Here is a 20,297-nt window from a genome sequence, read left to right as displayed (position 1 = left end):
CTAAATAAAATGGTTTTATCAGTCTGTACAGAAACTTAAACAACAACTGAATGGATACTTGCAAAAACATAATATTCAAATCTAAAAATTTGTGGGGAAATGGCCTCTTGATCCAAGGAGAGATCTCACTGCCATACTGGTATCAAGAAGGAATTTCATAGATGGTTACAAAATGAGAAGCACTTCAAACTCTCTCTCCCCCTCTGCCCCCCCTCCCCCGCCCCTTTGTTTAGATCAACTGCAAAGAGATGTGAGAAAGGCTGAACTTGATGGATGCAGATCACTTTGTATCTCTGTATCTATGTAATACACAAGCTCACGTTGAGTAGTATTGCCTTGATTCCTCCAAAAGTTACATGCGCATGGGAGAGAGATGATGCATTGGCTAACTCACAGCTTTGCAAGAACCACCTTGAGCATTCATGAAGAGGGGAGAGCAAAATAAAAACTAATCAATGAATGAGCCAGAACATTTGTGCTGTGCATTGCTACCTTGATTTAGTAGTGTGCATGCCTGCCTGAAATTAACTTCATTAATAAAAACACACATTTGCATACAGCTTCATTGTAAAAACAAAAAACAAAAAACACAACCAAAAAACGTAAACACAAATATATTTAATATAGTGCTTAGGTACAGACTTTGTCTTTTTCAGTACAGTAATAAAAGATACAACGTATAGATGTTTCATTATAACCCAATGCAACTGAAGAAAATAAAAAACAAGGAATAAACAGAAATCAAGTGTGGCTAGCTTGAGCACAAAACAAATCCCCAAACTATTCATAGGCCACCACTAACCTGCACAATCTTTCCCATAAGAACACTTTAAACATATTTCACAATATCTTGTTAACAAATGAAGCAAAGATGGTTCTTGTGTAATACAATAAAGAAGAAAAAAAAAAAAACACATCCTCCCAAAGTGCAGAATATGAAAAGCATTTATACAACCAAGATGCATTAATGTGAAATTTTGGAAAACTATTACTTGTGACTTACCCCTTACTAAAGTCACATTTCCACTTCTTATTGTTTAAAAGTATATTACATTAATAAAACTTAGTCTTTTTTTTTAAATGATGCACATTGTTTTGTAGAGAATATTTTACATTCTATCTGACTGAGCAGCAGACTGTCATCTGACCAACTGCTGCTCAAACTAACTTGCCTGTTGCTGTAATTTCTCCATGTGAAACTGTATCAGTATGCAAGTTAGGTTGAGCAGTAGTTGGTCAGATGACAGACTGAGCCAACATGGCTGTTCGGCCACAGATAAGTGACATTTTGTCAAAAATAGCAATATAAATCATTTAAGAAACAATATCATTAAGTTTAATTAAATGTTAAATTTAAAAAAAAAAAAAAGTGACTTTATGTCCTTTAAGGGGAATCCCAACAAGCAGTTACAGCAGTTTGGTGACATGGGATTAATACAGTACTTTATTTAAATAAAGCAGATTTAAAAATTAGTATACTTTCCTATACTAAAGCTGTAATATCTCTTGGCAATTACAGCCAATATGTGGCTAGATTTCAATCACAAAATGACATTGTGACATTGTTCTATATCGAATGTGGCAGTGAGAAATGGCACCCTAAAAAGTTTAAATATAAAGACCAGCCCCAGAACCAGCCTGTATCTTAACAGACCTGCTAGCGCATTTAGAATGCACATCCACATGGCTAACCCTACTGCTCCATACACACTTTTCCAATGCTATCTAAACAGTTTGAAGACGGTTGTGCATCCCTGTTGTAGTTGTGTTCTTAGAGGAAGTAATTCAATAGAAATACTTTGTATTTAACAGTTTCTTAACATATAAACCAATTGTTTCTAAGTATTAACATTTAACAAAATGTCTTCTTTTTAGCGGTCTGCACTGAAAATGCCAGACGTTACGCGATATAATCTGCATGCTCTGCTCGATCTTGCTTTACATTGATGAAGGGGGTGGAAAATTGCCAGGACCTTCCTCGATGTGAGAAGGCGGTGGCTTGTGTAAGTTGGTCTCCTTGTACACAAACCAAGCATTTCCTGCCCACAGAATCAAATTCAAGAATCCAAAAGCCTACAATAGTACAGAAATGTTCAATGAAAACAGTATAATTTACAATACATGTAAATGCTTCTGTTTATAAAGATATTGCTAGACTAACATTATTATGGTGCTTAGTGTGATTCTTTAAATAATTACAATGTTGATAGGGCAGCAGCTCTTAACAGGGCTAAATTACTTATTCCATAAACTATTGGTGGGTGTAATTATGGAATAAGAACAGATTTCATGAACCAGAATGAGATCATTTGAGTGGTTGCAGGCAGACCCGAGAAAAAGTGCAAAAGTGCAGGAACTTTAATAAAAGTATTCAAAATCTAATTTGTTTGCATTTTTACTTCGTGCATTAAAACTGGGGTTGTTATTCATCTGTATTTTCCCTATAAATAATTGTTGCCACTGTATGAAGTAATTGTCCTGGAAATCTTATATAAATACATTGCTACATTAGAGGAAATGCCTAATACACCATGAAAACCAACAGATATGCATTGATTTGGAGCAAATTAAACAGTCAGTATATGAATTAGTTCAATATCTTAGCTTTGCTTGCTGATACATGGTCATTCTTGCACGCTCTAATCGCTGACCTATTTGCCATTTACTTCAGCCAAGCACAGACCCTTACTATATATCTACATCTTAACCCCTTAAGGTCCAAACTTCTGGAATAAAAGGGAATCATGACATGTCACACGTCACGTGTCCTTAAGGGGTTAAAGACCAGCCTAATGCGGTTGCATTATGTATGCCTCACATGTCAATGAAATAAACAGAAAAACAAACCGTTAAACATGTAATAGAAGCTATATAAATTTTTAGATACATAGCTACATTTACAATAATCATACAATATTCTGCAAATTAACAATGACTCAGTTGCTATTACATTGTAGGTAAGTGGATGCAAAAGATATCCAGGGACTTCACCAAGTTAACTAGTTAATATTCTCTAGCACTAAAGAGAGACCAAACTTTTTTTGAGGTGGAGAATGGAAAGTAATGAGCAGAAAGTTAAATGGAGGAGAAAGGGGGCAGATGTCAAAATTATTTGTATGCTGCTCAGGTAGTGTGGGCATTTTTCAGAGATGTAATTACAAACAAACAGACCCCTCCCCCCCCCTCAAAAAAAAAAAGAAAAAAGAGAAAACATACCACAGAGATGTTTAGACTTCCCATGTGTGATTCCATTCCTGGATTACACTTAATAGGCGGTTTGCAGTAAAATTCAGCAATAGTCTGTGGATTAGTTGCTGTTTTCACATCAGTCAAGCCTTTGGCCCATGCAGAAGCACTCACCAACCACAGAAAGGCAAATATTACTGTAAATATAAAGTCCTACAACAGAAAGAATTACAAACAGATGTAAAACTTTTTTTAAATAAAAAATAAAAAGTTGATAAAAACTTTATTTTGCATACTTAAGATCTTTTCTTTGCGCAATTCATCAATAATCCACCAATCATATAGATAGGGCTATAACAGGAATACAGCTTAATCTCGGGAGGGGGAGAGGAAGGGGGAGATGGTGGAGTATTTAGGTTGTGTTAGTAATTTGGAAGGAGACTGGGGATTATTTTAATTTGATATTTTGTTTAAAATTCCAACTATAATAAAAAAAAAAAAACTAATCTATAACACAAACATGCTCCGTGCCAGGGACAGACATTTCATTATGTTACTGGCACACAGTTGTATAGCTGTTAAAACAACCCACCACCCAATGAAAATTGTATCCTTACGGGTGGATGTGGTAGAATCATCAACAAGAAAATAAAAAATAAAACATACATACAAAATCAAACCAAAAAATATTTGACCGGTACTTTTAAGAAATATGAAAGTTAATGTAAGCAGATAAAGTAACTTACCATCAGTTAAAAAGAAATAAACATCAGTTAATCCTATCCTTGCAGCAGCAAGAAAAGCAGAGGAAGGGCATTAGTTTGTCATTTGTGGTACATTTACCAAGCTGTGATTCTCGAAATCATTCAAGAACCTGTACAAATGTCATGACTCAAAAATTGCTTTTCAAAACTAAAGTAGGTAATCTCCCGACTGTCCATAATCCTTGCGGGCAACCTTTTAGTATCACTGTATTTAAAGTTAAAATCATATACATTAGAAGAACTTTGCTCCCTTCCAGAAAGGAGTCTAAATTTGTTCGGCCACTAAAATTCAACTTTACAATGACCATAAGCATTAAATAGTGGCTTTGTTAGATTGCAGGTACCGATTATATTTTAGGGGCAGGGAGAGATGTCATGATTGCAAAGTGTATTCCACCAAAACAGTAGTATTTTATTTAAACACGGTTTGGCTGGAGTAATCCTTAAAAGTCAGAAACTGTACAAGGGTTTGGAACAAACTGCAGTAGTATAAATTAGAGTGCACAACATACAAAAATATGAACAGAAAAAGATGTAAGCAGCATGTTTTCTGAAATTGTCTTTGACTCAGAGTTTATTCAAATATAGGATTCAAAACCTTTATCAGTAAAAATATGCACTTGTTTTTTGTGAAAACAAGACACCAGGATCTGAATTATCCAAGACATTTTAATTTAAATGTATGGATATTAAAATTATTGTAACTTGATACTTACAATCAAGGTCAACTTTGAAGTGTTCTGATATAAATGCCAGTACCCAAGATACAACACAATGGCACCAATACAGTACAGAAAGGCAAGCACAGCAATAGCAACATAGAACTGAGACGGAGAAGAATAATCCCCGGTAAGGTGAAAGGCTTGCCATGGTTCTCCACAGAATTTATCACCTATTCCTTCAAACACATAGCTGTATAACCTAAAAAGACAAAACAGAATTGTGCAACTTAATTCTATACGTTATGTATTCAAAACTCCAAGGCGGGGAATAAAAAAAGCAAAATCACTAGTTGTACAATGGTGTCTGTATATTTAAAAGCAAATTAAAAAACAAATTTAGGTCAGAACAGCAGATTTTGAAAAAACACACAACTATAGGCATGGTTTAACTATTACAGTTTTAGTCAACCACAATTCACGGTTTAATCTATAATCTCTAGCGTATACAACATATATAAAATGCACAATTTAAGGATTAAAAAAAAGAAATGCAAACCAGAAAATACTAATTTTACTGACTTGGTCTAGAATTGCATACCATTTGATAGTCATTTCTTAAACATTTAATTTTTATGTTTTCAAAGATACTTCACATATTTCATTTAATTTATTAAAATTCTGCTCCACTATGCATGCAGCAATTAGAGGTATAACCCTCCCCTCACCCCCTCCCCCCCCCCAAAAAAAAGAATAAAAAGAAATAATTAACAATAAAATCATTAATATAGCGTGAACATAAATCACAGAACTTTACAATTATCAAGTAAAGCAAAAAATAATACATACAAAGACACCTATTAGTGGATAAACTCAGTGGGTAATCGATAGAAATATCAACAATTACCTTGTTCACTGATAGTATTGTAGACAAAGGACTCCTATTGGTTCAAAGCAACTTAGAAAAGATACCCAAAGATACCTGGTTCTTCTGGTTTCCAAGGACCGGAATACCCATTTAACAGATCGTGATATGCCTATATGCCACTTTTACCCTGTAAGTGTGCCTTGTATTAAAGTAGTGTTATTTAATCTGGAAACTCTGCACTTTTTTCCCTCCCCTTTCCTTACGTGCAACGATGTTCCATATGTCCTGAGGCTGCAATAAGATTACACAGGGATATGCCTACAATCAATTTTGGTTTGTTAGTGCTACTTATACCTTTTCACCACCCCCCTTTTTGCAATATTGCACTTTTTCTGCTATTGTATTGTAGATTACCTTTGGCTATCTTTTCAATTATAAAGTAAAGAAATATAGCAGGAAACAACGAAACATAAATTTGACAGGCAGATGTGAAGATTACTCTTCCTACTCGATTGTAAGGTAATTTGAGCAGTTGGATAAGTGAAAACAGGAGGTAGAACTTGTCAATTTCTCCCCTGTTCTGACATGTATGAAACTTGTGTCTAGTTAAACAGCCCAAACCTCTAAAAGCCACACAGTTTGCTGAAGTGCTTTAGAGATTAACACTGACCCCCTCTTTGTCACCAAGTCCCTTAAGGACACCGGTGCAGAAGCTTTTCTTGCACTTAAAGGACACAAGCAATTTTTGAATTTTTTGTTCAACCACAATTTGTATCGGTCTCATTTATTGCACCAACAAGTATTTACATTTTTTAAAAGGAGAAAAATTGCTTTATTTTGGATGTGACATACATAAAAAAAAAAAAAAACAATTTTCCTGGCAGATAGTGGCAGTACCAGAGGGGTTTGTATCCTCGTGATGGATCGAAACATAACACCTGTTCAGAACGCGCTACTCCATTACCTGATGGATGCAAAACGGAAATTGTGCAATAGCTGCGCCTCATTAAATTTGGAAAAATCTAAGCAGCAGGATATGCAGAAATTTCTTAACTGGTTCCAGGGTAACCGGTCGCAGACATTTGAATCAGCTAAAATGCATGTTCCTTCTCATGAGAGGCATTTAAAAAAACGTAACCAGAATCCAGAGAAAGCAGCTTTAATTTCCAAACATTTTCAAAGGAGCTTAGACTTCACGAAGGTTTAAGTTGTGAAGATCTACCAATGGTAGATACGCAAGTGGCACAACTGTCCAAAAAAGGCCACACTACCCATCAGTGAGGTATCTGCCTTAAAAATCCAATGGACAGAAGAGCAGAGACATCCTGCAGAAGAATCTTCCAATTAGCAGGATTTCAAAGTAAAGCTGCAATTGCGGGAGTATCTGTCATGAGAGCACAAAAAGTTTGGCTTCAAGAAATTGAGAGTTGCCTGATGGAAGGTTTGGAAAAAAGAAATCAAACTCATCTTTTGCATAACAACGTTGGCTAATTATTTTATGCAAATTCATCCGAGGAATGCCTAAAATTGTCGGGACGTTCAATGGGACTTGCTTCAGTAGCCAGAAGGGCTTTATGGCTGCGTTCATGGTCCGCTAATATGTCTTCAAAGGCTTCTTTATGTGAACTGCCTCTAGAAAGTGGGAAATTGTTTGGTTCCCAACTGGAAGAAATGATTAAGCAAATGTCTGACACGAAAAAAGCTTTAACTCAGGAAAATAGATATACACCAAATTATAAGAGATTCCAATACTGGCCTAGAAGATCATTTGATAGGAAGAGTTTTTTTTTCCGAGACCACAAGTTTCGAGACAGAAACACGAACAAACAAAAAGGAAGTAGGTGGTCGACAACAACATTTTTACAAGGCATAGGAAGAATCAACATCAAACCCATGGATTCTGGGGGTCATTGGAGGGCTACCAGATAAAGTTCACAGAAACTCCAAAACCTTGTTTTCTCCTGTTATCTTACCGATCTCAAAAGAAAACGGAAGCTCTTTGGTCAGAAGCTATGGCACGGTTTAAAAAGGGTGTGATAGAAAGAGTGCCAAGACGTCAGGAAGAAAAAAAATAAAAAAAGAAGAAAGGGGTTACCGTATATACTCGAGTATAAGCCGAGTTTTTCAGCACATTTTTTGTGCTGAAAAACCCCAACTCGGCTTATACTCGAGTCACTGTCTGTATTATGGCAATTTACATTGCCATAATACAGGCTGGGGGCTGGCAGTGAGCGCTTGCCTCTCCTGCAGCTCCTGTCAGCTCCCTCCTCCTCCACGCCGGTCCTTTCAGCACCTCTGTCAGCTCCCAGTGTAAGTCTCGCGAGAGCCACGGGGTCATAGTGCGGCTCTCGCGAGACTTACACTGTGAGCCGACAGAGGTGCTGAATGGACCGGCGCGGAGGAGAAGGGAGCTGCAGGAGAGGCAAGTAAACGCTCTGCCAGCCCCCTCCTACACAGTGCCCATCCACTGGACCACCAGGGAGTGAGAGACCCCCTCCCTGCCATGTATCAAGCAGGGAGGAAAAAAATTATTATTAATAAATTAATAAAATAAAAATAAAAAAACTAAAAAAGTAACAAAAAAAAAAATGCCCACCACACACACAATAAATATTCAATATAATTATTTTAGGATCTAATTTTATTTAGAAAAATACCAGTGGTGCATTTCCCACCCTAGTCTTGTACTCGAGTCAATACGTTTTCCCAGTTTTTTGGGGTAAAATTAGGGGCCTCTGCTTATACGGTATATTCCAGATTCTTCCTGGCCCTAAAGCCAGATCAGTCAGACCTAGCCTGGACCTAAAGAATATCAACAAGTATATTCCGTACCAGAAATTCCGAATGGACACGATTCACTCTGTCACCCATTTACTGAACAAAGGGAATTTTATGACAACTTTAGACCTAAAGTACGCCTATCTTCATGTTCCCATGGTGGTAACAATAAGGAAGTATCTAAGGTTTGCAGTATCCATTATTTCCAATTCAAGGCCCTTCCCTTCAGGCTTGCATCAGTTATTCACGCCATTAAGTGCAAGATTAAGGGTAATTCTTTAATCTCACACTTGGACGACTGGCTTATCATAGCCGACTCGAGAAGTCATCTGGAAAGGGATCTTCAAACAACAATGCGCATGCTTGGAAATCACGGTTGGAATATCAATTTTAAAAATATCCAGCTCTTGCCAACCCCCCAAAAATTTAATTTCTGGGTTTCATTATAGATGCCAAGAAGTTCTTTGCACCTCCCTCTGGGGAAAAAGGCAGAAGATAGAGGAAGAAATTTAGTTTCTTCAAGAAGAACACGTTTACACCATAAGGCAAGCAATTAGTATTCTGGGTACTTTGATGACCACAATTCCAACAGTCAGATGGGCCAGATCGGCAATACATCCACTTCAATGGGAAATTTTAGCTCACTGGACAAAAAGGGACAAAGACCTAAATGCAAAGTTCAGCCTTTTGACGGAAACCAGAGAACAGCCATTTTGGTGGAAACAGTCAAAATTCCTGTCAATAGGTTTTCGTTTCCAGCAAAAAGAGTGCGTGATTATCACAACTGATGCATCAAAACTAGGATGGGGAGCACATCTGCTTTCACACTTCTGTCACTGGCTGTGGAATCCAGGAGAATCTTCCAATTACAAAGAGCTCGAATCAGTCTGGTATGCCCTAGTAAAATTCAAACATTGGATTCTGAACAAGGCAGTAAAGATACAGTCGGACAATAGCACGAATCAACAGTCAAGGAGGTACAAGAATCATAGGCCTGCACGTTCTTTGTAAGGAGATTATGAAATGGTCACAAAAAATTGGTCTCTAAACCCTCAAATCTTCTCAGAAATGGTAAGATTTGTTCTTCCGGTAATAGATCCAATGGCAAGGAGGAGGAACAGAAAAATGCAGAAGTTTGTTTCACTGTTTAGACTGGACAACCCCTCAGGTACTGGACAGCATGTCGATCCCCTGGCGTTTCAGTCTGGCATACCCTTTTCCTTCTATCCCAATGATCCCGAGAACTTTACAGAAGATCAAAGCAGAACAAGCTCGAGTGATTGGTGTCCTCCCATACTAGCCAAACCGGAGCTGGTTCTCGGCATTGCGACTTATGGCACTGGACTTCTGGGAGCTTCCATTCTCAGATCAACTCCTGGAAAAAACAATTTGAATGTTTAGATTGATGGCCTGGCTGTTGCAAGGTTAATCCTGAAGAACCAGGGCATTCCAGATAACATGTTTCATATAATTCTAAACGCCACCAGAGCTTCTACGTCTAGTATCTATTTGAGGATTTGGAACAAACTTCTCTATTGGTGCGTTCGGCATAATTTCTTTCATTGCCGTCCCTCTGTCAAGATGATTCTTCAGTTTCTGCAAGAAGGCTTTGAAAACGGACTCAGTGTCTCTACTTTAAAAGGTCAACACTGTGGCCCTCATTTTTTGCTACAAGAGTTTGCAACATGTCTGCTGATTAGGCCTTTCTATAAATTCATTCTTCTACAGAGACGATCTCGGACATTTCAATTCCCTTCCTTGGATTTATCTCTGGTGCTACAGTCTTTATGTGAAGCTCCATTTGAACCACTTGAAGGTGTATCATTAAGAAATTTGTCTCAAGATTATTTTCCTGGTAGCAATTACCTCAGCTAGGAGAATTGGGGAAATCCGAATTCACGATTTTTCATCAGGACATGGTTGTACTGCATACTAAGCCTTTTTTTACTGAAATGTCTTTCAAGAAAATCTCTGAATGAACCTCTGGTGCTTCCATGATTCTGTATTTCGGATCAGGAATGGAAGTGGCATAACCTGGATGTTTGCAGAGAACTGCTGATTTACTTATCCCATCCAGAAGATTTTAGGCCCTCTGATCACTTGTTTATTAATTTGCAGGGCAAAACTAAGGGTATAGGAGCATCTAAACCCACTCTGACGAGGTGGTTAACGGACACCGTCAACTTGGCTTATGAATTGTATGATGTTCAAATACCTTCCTCCATTAGAGCACACTCAACCAGAGCCATGTCCACTTCATGGGCGGAAAAATCCAACGCCTCTCATAAAGCATCTGCAAAGTGGCAACATAGTCCTCTTTTCATACCTTCATAAAGCACTATTGGCTAGACATCTTCTGGTCCTCTGAGGCGGTTTTGGGGCGCAAGGTGCTTCAAGCTGTAGTTTGCTGAGAACCACCCTTTTAATGTTCCAGGGATCTGGCTATATCCCACTGGTACTGCCACTATATACCAGGAAAAACAGAAATTTTACTTACCATAAATTATTTTTTCTTAAAATATTTCCTGCCTCTTTTGATAATCAATATATATTGAGCATGATGTGGCATATTGTGTGTCTTCATTTAATTCCAGGGCTTTAAAGAGGAAGTAGGAGGGACTATTTACATTTTTTATTTACAGTTGGCTTGTCCATCAAGAGGATACAAAGCCCACTGTTACTGCCACTCTATTAAGGAAAAAATTATTTACGGTAAGTCAAATTTCATTTTTTCGCAGTTTTGGCATTAACGTGCAGCTTAAGAATAGTAATTCAAATTTAATTTTGTGGTCATGATTTACAGACTATATAATAGGTCCTGAATTTTGGTTTATGTTTGGTAGTTACAGGTCACAAAATACAAGGTGTAATATAAAATTCCAGGTAGACTTCTTGTAAGCTTAATAGCCATCACAGAAAACAAAATTCCCACACAAAAATACATATTTATATAAAGAAGGCTATTTAGACACTTTTTATATAGCCATATAGCCATATAACAGCCAATTGCTGCTAAATATTGTAGTAAAATTATGTTTTTTTTACCCTGATATTTTTAACACACACATATAAAAAGGTTTTTTACCTTACCTAAATGGGTACATAAACGAAGCTTGAATGGTTTTGTTATTTGGATAAGTGGTATTAACACATGTTACAACAAGTTCAGTTTTTCCACTGTAGCCTCCACATGTTGCAAAGGAGAAAATTGAAAAAACCTGAAAGAAAAAACAAAAATGGATATTTGTCTTCCAATGTTAAATTTGTGTAATATATTTGTGAGTAACTATATAAAATGAGTAAAGACCAAAAGAGACTCAAATTTTACTCGAGTTGGTCATATTATTGGGACCCAAACAATCTTTGCTACTAGTCAGACTTTAAAAGTTACTCAATCTCCACAGTTGTGCTCTCTTTACAATAAAATAAATAAAAAAAAGTTTCTCTGCATGGGCAATACATCCAGTAATGATACAAGCACATACCATTACACTGCCTAAACCAGGCAAATGCTCAAATTACCGTCCCATATCGTTATTAGACATTTATTAAATTATATGCTAAACTCTTTGCCAATTGGCTATTCCCATTATTGCAAACATTTTAGCGAACGAAAAATGTGGGTTTGCATGTTCTTGTCAAACATCACAAAATACACGGAAACTTATTAACCCTCTAACCGTATTGTTTTTTTTCCCCCTCAAATTTAGTAATTTATTGTATTTTCTTGTTCTTTGTCAGCAGGGCTGGCGTGAATAGGAAAAATCATAGGATAGCAATGCAAAAAAAAACCTAAATAAATGTAAGCCCGTGGAAATCGCAGGAAGCTTAAAAGAATAGTAGGTGCTGCACACGGAAATGTGGGATACCTTGTCAGAGGGCTAATGTCAGCTCCCATATGGAGAAATCTGGAGCCAAAAGGTGTTTTCTTAGCGCGGACAACTTCAATAAACTAAACCTATCCTATCTTCAGAAGGATATTGATACCTTAGAGAGAGTTCAAAGAAGGGCTACTAAACTGGTTCATGGATTGCAGGATAAAACTTACCAGGAAAGGTTAAAGGATCTTAACATGTATAGCTTGGAGGAAAGACGAGACAGGGGGGATATGATAGAAACATTTAAATACATAAAGGGAATCAACACAGTAAAGGAGGAGACTATATTTAAAAGAAGAAAACTACCACAACAAGAGGACATGGTCTTAAATTAGAGGGACAAAGGTTTAAAAATAATATCAGGAAGTATTACTTTACTGAGAGGGTAGTGGATGCATGGAATAGCCTTCCAGCTGAAGTGGTAGAGGTTAACACAGTAAAGGAGTTTAAGCATGCGTGGGATAGGCATAAGGCTATCCTAACTATAAGATAAGGCCAGGGACTAATGAAAGTATTTAGAAAACTGGGCAGACTAGATGGGCCGAATGGTTCTTATCTGCTGTCACATTCTATGTAAACTGGTCCTTTATAAAAAGGGTTTTGGTTCAACTTGGCTTCGCACAATACCCAATACCAGGTATAATGACTTTATACAATACTCTATCAGCAAGGGTCTTAATTGAAGGTTAATCTAAATCCTTCACAATCACAAATGGCAGCTGTCAAAGGGGTCCACTCCGTTTTATACTATCTCAAGCCACTAGCTCAGAAAATACAAAAAGGATCCATCATTTTAGGTATCCCTATTAAAAGGTAAGGATAATCATTGTTTATGGACAATATTATACGGACCTTAAAAAAACCCTGACAACTCCATTTAGTGCTTCTACATCTACTGCAAAAATACAGCCAAATTTCCTTCTATAAAATCAAGGCGAAAGTTCAAGCGCTCCAGATAGGCTTACCACCTGCATTGATAACTAAACTACATGTGAAAGATCACTTTCATTTTACAGCTCACCACATTACCTAAAACAATACATTCTATTTTAAAATATAGTTATAGCCCATTATTGCACAAGTCCAGAAAAAAAAAAATTACTACTTACCTGGGCAGGACAAAGTAACACTAATAAAAAAAAAAAGTTTCTTTCCAGACGGTTTTATATACAGTATTTAGATTCCTATCAGTTTGTTAAAACAACATTTTTCAAATCCATTCAAAAATGTTTTCACAGCCTTTATCTGGGACAATCAAAAAGCCTGACTCCCATTTGCACTATTACAAAAAACGCTTTGCCAAAGAAGGAATGGGTCTCCCCAATGAAGCCCTTTATTATAAGGCCTCTACTGAACTCCCCTATTATGTCTGGAATCATTCCATGGAATCCCTCAAAACTAAGCATTTTCTACAAGTAGAGCCAAAAACAACTATAATGGCCATGGTTATTACTACACAAATGGATTGCTAAAGGGGGTGACCAAAGTGGAACATTTACCAATATGAGAAATTACTACCTTTTCCACAATTACAGGAAAATTACTCTCCCCACCCCCTATTTTTCCTTATTGACAACTTAAAAACATTGCTACCTCACAGGTTATCACGAAAGCTTCCAGCCAGGGCAGTCATTCCAAGAGTTGTTGGAAAAATGCTGGGAAACCCCTTAAGTCTAAAACACTATACATGTGCTACAAGATGCTGAAGATATACCAAACAACATTCACCTTTATGAAACAAAGGGAGTCTGAAAATGGTCTGTGTCAGAAATGGAATGGGTAAAACCTATAAACATCCTAAAGAGTAGCACTTGTTGCCATCATATAGAAGCCCATTGCAAAAAAATTTACCACTGGTATTTGAAGCCTAGCCGACTATAGAATTAACAAATCTATTCCCTCGTTTTGCTAGTGATGCAGAAGAGATGAGGGTACAATGTCACACTATGTGGTTGTACACCACATTACTCAACTGGTAAATTCTCTGTCTCTCCAGCCTCCTCCATTCAACCCCTCCTGCCATCACCAGCAGCCTAGTCCTACCAAGCTAAAGTGTTAGTCTCACATATCCTACTAGCAGCAAGAAAACCGATATTGCTCAAATGGAACCAGACCCCAAGACCCACCCTATTTAGCTTAAATAGAGTAAGTGAATTTAAATTTCACATATGAGAAAATAGGGGTGGAATCGGCAATCCAAAGTGCAAAGCTAGAAAAATGGGGAGGGGGACTGACACTTCTAGACAGCGGTAGCTCCGCCCAGTGTCTTAAAGTGTCACACGTAGGAAAACAGAAATTTTTACTTACCGTAAATTCTTTTTTTCTTAATATGGTGGCAGTACCAGTGGGTTTTGCTCCTTCCTGTGGACAAGCATCTAACAAGCTTAATTAAATCAACAAAACCCCTCCCCCTTGCCCTATAAGAAGGGCTATCCGGCAAAACCAACCTCAGTAAGTAGCAAGAAAAATCCCAAATAGAACTCATACGAATCAAGATAATGTAAAATAGAGGGAGGGAAGCTGTACTGCCACCATATTAAGAAAAAAAGAATTTACGGTAAGTAAAAATTTCTGTTTTTTCTGTCATATGGTGGCAGTACCAGTGGGATATAGCAAGATCCTTAACTAGGGCGGGTTCAATGTCACCGTAGGTCGGAACTTATACGCCTAAAAAGCAGTTTCAGAGGATGAGAACATCTCTAACCTGTAGAGCTTTATGAAAATGTGGAATGGAAGCCCAAGATGGTGCCTAACAGAAGGCCACTAGAAAAAACAAGTGTTCTTACTGGCCCAGAGGCAGCCAATACTCCAAGCGTCCTGAGAGAAGCCGGAACTTGAAGACCACCGGGAGAAAATGGCCAACCAACATACTCGCCTGAGTCAAATGAAACAAAAGAGTTGCAGGAATCACTGTATCCTTACACCTTTTATGGGAGGCTAACAAACAGAGGACCAGAATAACTGAGCTCTTCAGTCCTAGGAAAAGAGACATTACAAAGCTCCTTCAAGCTACACTTAGTACCAACCCGTAGGGAAAAAAAATGTTTAGCGTGAAGAACCACCGTGTCCATGAGCAATACTGAAAAATCATCTGGGGATGAAAAATGACTGAAGCTCTCTGAACATATTAGCCGATAAGATGGCCCCCAAGAAGGTGTCCTGGAGAAACAAAACTTGTAAGGGAAACCCTTTAACAGGATCGAACGGGTGTTACCTAAAAAAAATTTAACAAAATATATCAAAATTCAAGGACAAAAATACCAGGAAGGGAAAACAGAACTCTAGGAGGATGTCTGGACCTGGCAGATTACAAAAAACCTCAAGCTTAAAATCTGGATGTAAACTCTAAGAACAGCAGGATTCTCAGGCTTGAAGGCCTGGACCTCAAAGCAGAAAACGCCGAAGCCTGCCGAACAAAAAAACCAGAAGACATTAAAGCAAGGGTTTTTAGACGAATGAAACACCAGCAGGGGTGTTCCCAAAATCCCCCCAAAAAATTTCTAACCCTTATCAGAAAGTAGACCTTTAAACAGGATATATAGTTGCCAAGCAACATAGCCAAACAAATCTTCCCGCAGACCTAGATGATGAAGAAGAACCCTAGCCGTAGTCAGGCTATCAACCTGAAACTCTACAGAACCACTAGGGTAGATCCCTATACATCATGAGACCGATAGAGCTTCGAACGTTTGGGAATCAGAATCTTTATGCTCAGCATGGAATAAGAACCAGGATAAGGCTCCGATAGACCTAATTTTCTAAGACAACTAGAAAAAACGTAAGCGGAAGTAAGACACATTACAAAGAGAGTAATCCATCACCGAGGGACCTGTAGTGAAACAGGAAGTGACTTGGTCGTTGAAAAGTTTGTCAACAGAGCCCTGGCTGGAACAACAATTTTCCACTCCAGAGAGTCAAATTACACGGACATAAGGACCAAACTTCCTAATTCCAAATACCCTCTCTGAGCTAGACGGCTATGTCAATCCCTCTGAAAGGAACTACCGAAATATCTACTAGATGAATTTGCACCTCAGCAAGATAACCGCATGCAGGAGAGAGAGAGAGAGCGCCTACACCGGTTCCTCCCTGCCGGTTGATGTACTAACCCTGTAGAAGAGTGCGCATGAAAATTTACAGCCTTCTGCCATATCTACGGAATGAAGAGATGAAGGGTGGCAATACACCTTAAAACCCCTGGAATCTGCGGATTTTCCCTTAATCATTACCACGAAACATGAAGGGGATTAAAAAAGAGCATCTGTAGCGATACCCAACCAGAAAACATTAGACGGAAGACAGACTTCCTGAAATGAACTCTATCTAATTTGAAAATTGGATCCGCTACTACCAACACCCCTTCTTCTATGATCGGGGAGAGAAAACAGTGGGATTTCTTTTTTAACATGTTACGAGATCTAGGGACTCTTATGAATAGGCAATAGAATATATGGATTGCTGGGGAAACGTCGGTCTCCCTCTGTATGCTCAGTCTGATCTGATCTCAGTCTGATCTCCAAAAATTAAAATAATCGCCTTAATATACACAACAGTACTTCTTTAGACAGTACCGAGGTTACACGCTAATCACCTGCTACAAGTAACGGAATTTATTAGACCACTGCAATTTCTGAAACGACTGGGGCAGAGGTTAATCCTGTTCTGCAGTGTGTTGATGAAAAAACACCTACATTGTGTGTGTTCGTTAACCGTCCAAATTGCCAGAGACATCAGTAACCTATACTGAATCTTGTATGAACAGAAAGCATACCTACACAACCTATGCCATATACCAGGGTTACGCAACTCCTGTGGAGATGATATAGATACAGATATAGATATATGAGCTACTGTGAAGATGCCATCTCTATACCGGCTAATGAGCATACATCTCCTGGTAACTCATCCATAGAGAAACTAGTGAAGACATATACTGAGGCCCTGTCTTCCCAGTACCTCATACATAAGGCATATAGAGTATACCTATATCCCATAAACTAGTGAGGCTTTTTTTATATATATATATATATATATATATATATATATATATATATATATATATATATATATATAGAGTATATAAAAGGAAAAGAACCCCCCTAAAATAGCCTATAGTGGTTACTGAAGTTGAGACCACCCATCAACTCGACAGAGTATATAGTAGATGCATATACTAAGGCTGAGTCCTCAAGTAACTCCTAACAGAGCATGCACGGAGGTTGAGTTCTCATTCTTAACGAATACAGTGCATACAACTAATGAAGCGGAGGCCACACTTCAAACTCGGCATAGAGCATATAGTGGGTGCATCTACTAAGGTCGAGTGGATAACAAAACAATGCGACATAGAGCATCTAGTGGATACATCTAAAGAGGTTCTTGTCCTTATACAAGGACTTTATAGTGTGTACCCCTACTGAGGCCGAGTCATCTTAGACACACACACAGAGCATATAGTGGGTACATATACTGTGCACAGCAACTCGTCATAGTGCCCATAGTGAGTGCATACACTGCTCACAGAACTTGTCATAGAACATATAGTGGTAACCTATACTGTTCACAGCAACACAACAGTGCATATAGAGAGAATATATACTGCTCATAGTAACTCGTCATAGAACATATAGGGATTACATATACTGTTCACAGCAACACGTCATAGTGCATATAGCGAGAATATATACTGCACATAGTAACACGTCATAGTGCATATAGTGAGAATATATACTGCTCATAGTAACTCGTCATAGAACATATAGTGATTACATATACTGTTCACAGCAACACGTCGTAGTGCATATATTGCATACATCTTCTGCACACAGCAAGTCGTCATGGTGCATATAGTGAGTACATATACTACTCAGAGCAATTCGTCATAGTGCATATAGCGAGTACATATACTGCTCATAGTAACTCGTCATAGAACATAGTGATTACATATACTGTTCACAGCAACACATCGTAGTGTATATATTGCATACATCTTCTGCACACAGCACTTCGTCATAGTGCATATAGTGAGTACATATACTGCTCACAGCAATTCGTCATAGTGCATATAGCGAGTACATATACTGCTCACAGCAATTCGTCATAGAGCATATAGAGAGTACCTATACTGCTCACAGCAATTCATCATAGTGCATAAAGTGGGTACATATACCGTCATCTTCGTCCTCTTCTTACCACGTGGCTTCACACTTTGCAAATGAAGTGTCTAAACTTTTACAGAGATCATTTTGAAGGAAAGATTAATTCACCTCACCTCAAAATGCCTCTGAACCGTGTGGGGGGTTGGTGACACGGCGTACCACTTCTGGCAAGCATCCATGCTGTCAGTGGGTACTGCACAGCTTCATCTATGCCGAGCATCAAACTTCGCGCCTTTTTTTTTTTTTTTAATAAAGTTTCGGCATGCGCATGCGCACCACCGGAAACTTTTGGTGGAACGCATCACCTCCCGGGCGTGCGTTCCACCGCTGTGCGCAGGTCATCAAGACCGCCTCCAGAAAGTATTCGCCGGAACCTTCTCGGCATAAGAGGCAATGTATCCATTTGCTCCATAACCATAACGGAGGTAGCATGGTCTCTCAGCTAACCGCCCGGGCAGCTCTCGGACCGGAATCCCCCAGACCAGCAGCCTGTGTGTCTCACCCTCCAGATGCTGTGTCCTTCCCTCTCGGGACAAGAAAGGAAACTGAGGTTGGTTTTGCCGGATAGCCCTTCTTATAGGGCAAGGGGGAGGGGTTTTGTTGATTTAATTAAGCTTGTTAGATGCTTGTCCACAGGAAGGAGCAAAACCCACTGGTACTGCCACCATATGACAGAAAAATACACGGTGACAAAGATGTGAAAACAGTCCATGTTTTCACACAAGCTACATATATCACTCTTAGTCATTCAGAAATTGCATAACATGTATTGGCTTTAAAATGATGATGGGTCCAACTTTTTAAGTTTAACATTTTTTTTTTTTTTTTAAATAAAATTATATATAAAAATTTTTTGCCATAAACTGTATCAAACAGGTGTTGAGGAATGTGACAAGACAGCAATAAAAATAATGGGTGAAACCTTTCAAGGTTATATATGCAATCAATTTACCCCCATATTTTGTAAATGCTGAAAGTTACTGCAGTTAACAAGAAAGCACTGTGCAAAAATAATTGAATGCCTACTACCCACTGTGCAAAGAGAAAAGGAGTACAATTCCTGACTGTTTACCACAGCACACATACAAAAGAAGCTGTGTTTTGGTAGAAGTTAGCATTCACAGAAAACCAATAACCATTCTACATACTTGTCAGTTTTTGTAAGAAACTTTGTATATTAATGCAAACACATTAAAGGACCACTATAGTGCCAGGAAAACAAACTTTTTTTCCTGTCACTATGTAGTCCTTATGTCCCCCCCACCCTCATGGCCTCCCTCCCGCTGGGCTGAAGGGGTTAAAACCCTTTATCCAGCGCCAGTGACCCTTACCTTTATCCAGCGCCAGTGACCTCTCCTCCCTCCCCCTCTGACGTTGGCTCCTGAGTGGAGCCGAACACGCATGCGCGGTTAGAGCTGTGCGAGCATTCAAACAGCCCAAAGGAAAGCATTACTCAATGCTTTCCTAAGGACGTCAGCATCTCCTCACTGATTTTCACAGTGAGAATCACGGAAGCGGCTTCTAGTGGCTGTCAGTGAGACAGCCACTAGAGGCTGGATTAACCCTGCAGTGTAAACATAGCAATTTCTCTGAAACTGCTATGTTTTCAGCTGCAGGGTTAAAACTAGAGTGACCTGGCACCCAGATCACTTCATTGAGCTGAAGTGGTCTGGGTGCCTATAGTTGTCCTTTAACAATCAACAGCTGAATCCTAGAAGAATCTGACAGAATATAAAAACCCAAAACTGCTGTACATGATTGATTTTGAGGCAGAGTGCCCAAACTGCAATACATGCCAAGTTTTTTTTCCTCAAAGCGCCAACATGGCGATTAAACCTGAATACTGTGGTTTAAGTTTAGAAAAAAAAAAAACAACAACTCATACAGTTGTCCAAACTAATTCTCCTCTTCTCTCCCCTCAGCATCTTCCCCTCACTACCCCATCATACCGCCCCACTCCCCGCACATAAATGTTAAAAAAAATTTTTGGTGCAGGTTTGAAGTCC

The 20,297-nt window shown here is 38.6% G+C and overlaps 1 protein-coding gene across 2 annotated transcripts in view; it reads right to left on the bottom strand.

Annotated features, from left to right (window-relative positions):
* Nucleotides 1–603: 603 nt before the first annotated feature.
* Nucleotides 604–20,297, bottom strand: part of SYPL1 (synaptophysin like 1) — a 34,857-nt gene continuing 15,163 nt past the window's right edge. For both annotated transcript variants that reach the window (XM_063448114.1, XM_063448115.1), the window contains exons 3-6: nt 11,346–11,473; nt 4,667–4,871; nt 3,217–3,399; nt 604–2,073 (exon numbers count right to left, since the gene is read on the bottom strand). In XM_063448114.1, coding sequence (XP_063304184.1) covers nt 1,939–2,073; nt 3,217–3,399; nt 4,667–4,871; nt 11,346–11,473 — 651 coding nt within the window. In that variant the 3' untranslated portion in view covers nt 604–1,938. The remainder of the gene's footprint in view (nt 2,074–3,216; nt 3,400–4,666; nt 4,872–11,345; nt 11,474–20,297) is intronic.

This window comes from Pelobates fuscus, chromosome 3 (genome assembly GCF_036172605.1).
Source record: "Pelobates fuscus isolate aPelFus1 chromosome 3, aPelFus1.pri, whole genome shotgun sequence".
NCBI classification, from domain to species: Eukaryota; Metazoa; Chordata; class Amphibia; order Anura; family Pelobatidae; genus Pelobates; species Pelobates fuscus.
Note: the sequence above shows the minus strand (reverse complement) of the source record. Positions and strands in the feature narration are given on the sequence as shown.